The 7152-nt window shown below is 53.2% G+C and overlaps 1 protein-coding gene across 1 annotated transcript; it reads right to left on the minus strand.

Moving 5' to 3' along the window:
- Positions 1-520: 520 nt before the first annotated feature.
- Positions 521-4005, minus strand: LOC119939056 (caspase-7-like). Its single transcript, XM_038758824.1, has 4 exons — positions 3801-4005; positions 2622-2794; positions 964-1096; positions 521-759 (listed from the first exon to the last, which is right to left on the minus strand). Exons 1-4 carry the CDS (start codon positions 4003-4005, stop codon positions 521-523), a joined length of 750 nt encoding a protein of 249 aa, XP_038614752.1.
- Between the last annotated feature and the right edge of the window lie 3147 nt (positions 4006-7152).

Consider the following 7152-nt stretch of genomic DNA (forward strand, 5'->3'; position numbering starts at 1 on the left):
GGGGTAGATACAATGTTTATCAGATTGTCCCACGTGGTGCTCACCGTCTTAATCCCCATTTTACAGATGAGGTAACTGAGGCCCGGAGAAGTGAAGTGGGTTGCCCAAAGTCACACAGCTGACAAGCGGTGGAGCCGGGATGAGAACCCATGACCTCTGACTCCCAATCCCGGGCACGCTGCTCCCATCAGCGCTGTGCTCCCTGTGGGGCTTGGGCCATCCCGGCTGACTTTATCAAGCCCCCTTTTTCTCTTCTCCCACTCCCTTCTGCGTCGCCCTGCCTTTATTCATCCCCCTTCCCAGCCCCACATATGTCCATATTTTGAATTTTATTTATTTCTATTAATGTCTGCCCCCCTGCCTCTAGACTGTAAGCTCATTGCGGGCACGGAACGTGACCGTTTATTGGTGTACCGTATTCTCCCGAGCGCTTAGTCCGGTGCTCTGCGCACAGTTAGCGCTCGATAAATACGATTGAATGAATGAATGAACCGGCCTCGACCCCGCTGGGCCCGTGGGGTCAGGGGTCAGGCCGGAGAGGGCCGGAGAAAGGGAAGACCTCTTGGAGCAGGGTGGAGACAAAGCACGGCATGGCCTTCTGTCCGGAGAACGCCCCGCCGGCCTCAAAGTCCCGCGCCACCGTCCCGTTGAGGAGGGTGAGGAAGGGCATCAGCTCCCGGTGGCGTTCCTCCCCCTGCAGCAGCCGGAGCAGCGTCTCCAGCAGCCAGGAGCTGCCGCCCCCCCGGAAGGCCCCGTAACCTGGAGTGGGCGGCGAGGGGGGCAGCTGCCCTGGCTCCGGGACCATCCCGGCCGTCCCGGCCGTCCCCTCCCAGCGCCCCTCCAATGCCCAGCCTGACGTCCTCCCCCGAGCTCGGGCTCTCCGCCGTCTGCTGGGCCGGGGCCGGGAGGAACCCACGCTCCCCCACCTCCCCGCCACCCCCTCGCCCCACGCGGGACACTCACCGGGACAACACGCGAACGACACGGCGGAATTTTCGGGCAGGGCCGGGAGCAGGGAGAAGGTGCCGTCTCCGTCCTGGGAGGCAGAGTCGACCTCCACCCACACGCCGGGGTCTTTCTCCTCCCCCCGGCACGCCTGAGGCCAAGCCAGGGAAAGGATGACCGACAATCAATCAATTTATTGAGCGCTTACTGTGTGCAGAGCACTGTACTAAGCGCTTGGGAAGTACAAGTTGGCAACATATAGAGACAGTCCCTACCCAACAGTGGGCTCGCAGTCTAAAAGGGGGAGACAGACAAGGACTGCCACAAGCCGGACACCCCCTTTCTCCCGCTCCCCCGGAGGGACCGTTGCCTTCTCCCGACCTGCCCTCAATGCTATGAGCAGGAAAGAATCTCAAGGCAAGGCTCTCTCTCCCTCTCTTCCCTTTCCTTTCCCCCTCCTCCTCTTCTCCCTTAACCCAGACGCCCCGGCTTTATGATTGACCCACCCCAAAGGACCGAAGCCAATTCCCTTTCTACCGTACGCCCGTGTGGGCAGGGAATTCCGTCTGTTTATCGTTGTATTGTACTCTCCCAGGCACTTAGTACGATGCTCTGCACACGGTAAGCGCCCGATAAACACGACCGAAGGAATGAATGAACTGTGTCTACCTTCCCGGTGCTTAGTACAGTGTTCTGCACACGGCAGGTGCTCACTTCATACTACTACTACTAATAATAATAATGGTATTTATTAAGCGCTTACTATGTGCAAAGCACTGTTCTAAGCGCTGGGGAGGTCACAAGGTGATCAGGTTTTCCCACAGGGGGCTCACAGTCTTAATCCTCATTTTACAGATGAGGGAACTGAGACCTAGAGAAGTTAAGTGACTTGCCCAAAGTCACACAGCAGACAAGTGGCGAAGCCGGGATTTGAACCCATGACCTCTGACTCCAAAGCCCGGGCTCTTTCCACTGAGCCACGCTGCTTCTCCACGCTGCTACTAGTGACACCTGTCCACAGGTTTTGGTTTGTAGTCTGTCTCCCCTTCCTAGACTGTGAGCCCGTTGTTGCGTAGGGACCGTCTATCTATGTTGCCAAATTGTACTTCCCAAGTGCTCAGTACAGTGCTCTGCACATAGTAAGTGCTCGATAAATACGATTGAATGAATGAAGGAATAGTGGTACTATTACTACTGTGTGCAAAGCACTGTACTGAGCGATATTTATTTTATTTTGTTAGTATGTTTGGTTTTGTTCTCTGTCTCCCCCTTTTAGACTGTGAGCCCAATGTTGGGTAGGGACTGTCTCTATATGTTGCCAATTTGTACTTCCCAAGCGCTTAGTACAGTGCTCTGCACATAGTAAGCGCTCAATAAATACGATTGATGATGATGATGATTGGGAGAGTACAATGGCACAATAAACAGACACATTCCCTTGCCCACAACGAGCTTCCCGTCTTCTACTTGCTCTCCCTCACTCCTTCCCTCTCAGCCTGGATCTGCTCTACTTTGAACCTAACCCAGCGCTTGGCATATAACGGCGAGCTCGTTGTGTGCAGGGAACCCGTCTACCAACTCTGCTCCATCGCCCTCGCCCCGTACAGCGCTCTGCCCCCCAGAAAGCGCTCAGTACATCCGATTGACTGGCCGATCGGTCACTCCCCGCCTCTCACCTGGATGAAGAGGATTTTGGGTTTTCCGGCCAGGGCGGAGCAGTTTCGCGGGTCCAACGTGTGAAGCAGCTGGGCCAGGTGAACGGCTCGGCCTTGGTTACCGAAGACCAATCCCTCCTGCCCGTGGCTGGACAGGATGCTCACAAAGCAGTCTCCGTGCTCCGCCTGGCTCTCTGCGGGCAATAACCAGGAATCTTCTGGCTGGGAAGTGGGCAACCCCTGCCCGACTTGGGGCTGTCTGTCGGCCACTGAGGCCCAACCCCCCCTGATCCCCTCAGGCCTGCTTTCTGAACCCAAGGCCCGGGACCAGTAGCCAGGAGACCCTCCAACGTAATAATAATTGCATTATTTGTTAAGCACTTACTACATGCTAAGCACTGGGGTAGATGATAATAACTATGGTATTTATTAAGCACTTACTACGGGCCAGACACCGTCCTCAGCTCTGGTGTAGATGCCCGATAATTGGTTGGCTAGAGAAGCAGTGTGGCTCAGTGGAAAGAGCACGGGCTTGGGAGTCGCAGGTCCTGGGTTCGAATCCTGCCTCCCCCACATGTCTGCTGTGTGACCTTGGGCAAGTCACTTCACTTCTCTGTGCCTCAGTTCCCTCATATGTAAGACGTGGATTAAGACTTGTGAGCCCCACATGGGACAACCTCATTTCCTTGTGTTCCCCCCAGCGCTTAGAACAGTGCTTTGCACATGGTAAGCGCTTAACAAATACCAACATTATTATTATTATTATTATTATTATTGGACACAGTCCCTGTCCCATACGAGGCTCACATCCCCATTTTGCCGACGAGATAACTGAGGCACAGAGAAGTTCAGTGACTTGCCCAAGGTCACGCAGCAGATGAGTGGATTAGAACCACATCCTCCAACTCCCAAGCCTGTGCTCTTTCCACTGAGCCATGCTGCTTCTCTACCACCAACCTCCTCACTGTACTGGATCTCTTCTTTCTCATCCTTGTCCCTTGCCTGCATCCTCCCTCTGGCCAGGAACTTCCTCCGCTTTCACACCTTCTCTCCCCATCTTCAAAGCCCTCCTAAAATTCCATCTCTCCCAAGAGGCCTTCCCCGACTACGCTCTCCTTGCCAGCCGCTCAGCCCATCTCCGGGCCCCTGCCTCCCACAAAATCCGATGGCCTGCCTCTCCGCCCGCCCCGGTCCGGATACCTTCTTGGAAGAGCTGAAGGATGCGGGCGGCCGAGCAGTTGCGGTGCAGCCCGACGAGGTATCCGAGGTCGGAGAGGGCCCTGGCCAGCTTCTTCCCTTCCCAGAAAGCCCCAAGCCGACGCTGGAGCGGCTCTTCCTCATCCCGGGAGCTGAACCGGTCGTTGACGATGATGAGGGCTCGGTTCCGCCGAGCAGGCCGGGCCATGCCGGCTCCGAGCGGGAGGGAGACGGGGAGGTGGCTCTCTCCCCGCCGCCAGCACCGGGCAATAAAACAGGGCAGGGCCGAGGCATTTCCGTACCTGTGGCACCCTCTCCTCTCTCCTTCCTGGGAGCCAGAAGGAGCTGGGTTCTAATCCCGACTCCGCCTCTTGGGCAAGCCACTGGGCTTCGGTTCCCGCATCGGTAAAAGGAGGGGATAAAAGACTGCAAGCCCCGTGTGGGCCAGGGACTGCGTCTGACCTGATAAACTTGCATCCACGCCAGCGCTTAGTATGGTGCTTGGCAAATAATAAGCGCTTAACAAATATCATGAAAAATCAAAGTAAAACCCAAAACAAGGGAGGAACCTTCTTTCTCTTCGCACAAACAACAGCCACAGTCCCCTGAGGAGCAGTGGCTAGGACCGGGGGTCGGGAAACTGCGCTATCTACTTGCTGGGGATGTGAGGTGACCTGAGGTGATTTTACGCTCTACTTTTTATCAGAACAGAATAGCCGTACGTGGGATGGATACCCTGAGATCCCTAAATCCAGGGCCTGTAGTGGCTTAAATGTCCAGGATCTGAGAATAATTAGCACTCACTGTGTGTCGAGCCCTGGGTAGGTAACCAAGTCCAACATGATCCAGGGTTCACACGGAAAACAGAGACTAAATTCCCATTTTACAAATGAGGCATTTGAGACTCAGAGAGGTTAAGTGATTAGAATAACAGCGGTATTCGTTAAGTTAAGTGCTTACTATGTATCAAATACTGCACTAAGCAGCACGGTCCACACAAGAAAATCAGGTCCCTGTCCCACATGGGGCTCATAGTCTAAGTAGGAGGAAGAGCTGGCATTGAACCCCCATTTTACAGATGAGGAAACTGAGGTACAGCAAAGTTAAGGGATTTGCCCACAGTCATGCGGCAAGTAAGTGGCAGAGGCAGAATTAGAACCCAGGCCCTCTGAGTCCCAGACCAATGCTCTTTTCACTAGGCCACACTGCTTCCCCATCTGCAGACTAAAGGCTTAGAAACAGCTGGTGGCTTTCACCCCTTGAATTCATTTTTTTCCAAAGCACTTTCACATGCAACCGTTTCATTTTATTCTTCACGTTATCCCACTTGATATGTGAGGAAACAGGGTTTTTTATGGTATTTATTATCCACTTGCCACGTTCCAGGCACTGTGCTAAGCGCTGGGGTTGATACAAGCTAATCAAGGTGGACACAGTCCAGGTCCCACATGGGCCTCACAGTCTTAATCCCCATTTTGCAGATGAGGCAACCGAGGCACAGATAAGCGAGACGGCTTGCCTGAGATCACACGGTAGACAAGTGGCAGAGCTGCGATCCGAACCCAGGTCCTTCTGATTCTCAGACCCGTGCTTTAATAATAATAATAATCATCATCATGAAGGTATTAAGTGCTTACTATGTGCGAGGCACTGTTCTAAGCACTGGGGTAGTTACAAGAAAATCGGGTTGGACAGAGTCCCTGTCCCACGTAGGGCTCACGGTCTTAATCTCCATTTTACAGACGAGGGAACTGAGGCCCAGAGAAGGGAAGTGACTTGCCCGAGGTCACACAGCAGACAAGTGGAGTAGCCAGAAGGAGAGCCCATGACCTTCGGACTCCCAGGACTACGCTCTATCCAGTATGCCAGGCTGCTTTATTCTCTTGGCCACGCTGCTCCTCGAAGTTTGCAGGAAGAGTGTTGATTGAGTCTAACCACTGGTGTTTTTTGAGTGGTTTGCGTGTGCCGGGCATTGTACTAAGCGCTTAAGTGGTTTGTGGTAAGACATCAGAATTATACCCCAGTGGAAGAAGAGGCGGCGGCGGGTGGGAGCTCTCAGGGACTCGGGCTGAGAGACTTGATTTGCAATGGGAGAGGGGCCAATTGGCTAAATTTCATCGCGACAGCAGCTCTCCCGGGGCCGACGGAAGGGCAATTCGTTGCCCTGGCTCTTCGGTGGCGGAAGAAACGGCGTCGCCGACCCCCATTCTGAAGCTGAACGTCTTGTCCAAATAGAGGCCGCTTTCGTTTTAAGCGCTTGACGAGTTCGGCCGAATCAGCCTGAGCCTCGTTTTCGTTTCAAATCCATGAAGGATGTAAAGGGCAATAGGTACGAAAGCCTCACTTTCGAAGTCCGTGAGGGACTTGAAAGTGGACTGACATGTTGTCCTTACCCTCCAGGAGACGGACACGCTGGCGCAGGCCTCGGTTGGATCCTAGAGGCTGTGGGGAGGCTGGGTTGTACATATTTATTACTCTATTTATTTACTTTACTTGTACATATCTATTCTATTTATTTTATTTTGTTAGTATGTTTGGTTTTGTTCTCTGTCTCCCCCTTTTAGACTGTGAGCCCACTGTTGGGTAGGGACTGTCCCAGACTGAGCCCCTTCCTTCCTCTCCCCCTCGTCCCCCTCTCCATCCCCCCCATCTTACCTCCTTCCCTTCCCCACATCACCTGTATATATGTATATATGTTTGTACAGATTTATTACTCTATTTATTTATTTACTTTACTTGTACGTATCTATTCTATTTATTTAATTTTGTTAGTATGTTTGGTTTTGTTCTCTGTCTCCCCCTTTTAGACTGTGAGCCCACTGTTGGGTAGAGACTGTCTCTATATGTTGCCAATTTGTACTTCCCAAGCGCTTAGTACAGTGCTCTGCACATAGTAAGCGCTCAGTAAATATGATTGATGATGATGATGATGCCAACTTGGACTTCCCAAGCGCTTAGTACAGTGCTCTGCACACAGTAAGCGCTCAATAAATGCGATTGATTGATTGGGAGAGAGGGGGTAAGGGGAAACAGCCGCGGCAGGAGGAATCTCCGGAGAATGGGTGGGTTTTGCCCCTGACCCCTGAAAGTGCAACCTAAATGCTCCATGTGGGAACCGTGGGAAGTTAGCGATGGCTGAGATGCTGTTTTCCTCCTCCCGGTTGGTATGATTGAGCTATGCTGGGGTTTGGGCAGCATACACCGGGCCTCAGTTTCCTCATCTGTCAAAGGGGGATTGAGACCGTGAGCCCCAGGTGGGACAGGGACTGTGTCCAACCCGATTTGCTTGTATCCACCCCAGTGCCCGGCACATAGTAAGTGCTTAACAAATACTCTACCTGTTGCGTAGGGACCA

Source organism: Tachyglossus aculeatus, chromosome 17, assembly GCF_015852505.1.
Source record: "Tachyglossus aculeatus isolate mTacAcu1 chromosome 17, mTacAcu1.pri, whole genome shotgun sequence".
NCBI lineage: Eukaryota > Metazoa > Chordata > Mammalia > Monotremata > Tachyglossidae > Tachyglossus > Tachyglossus aculeatus.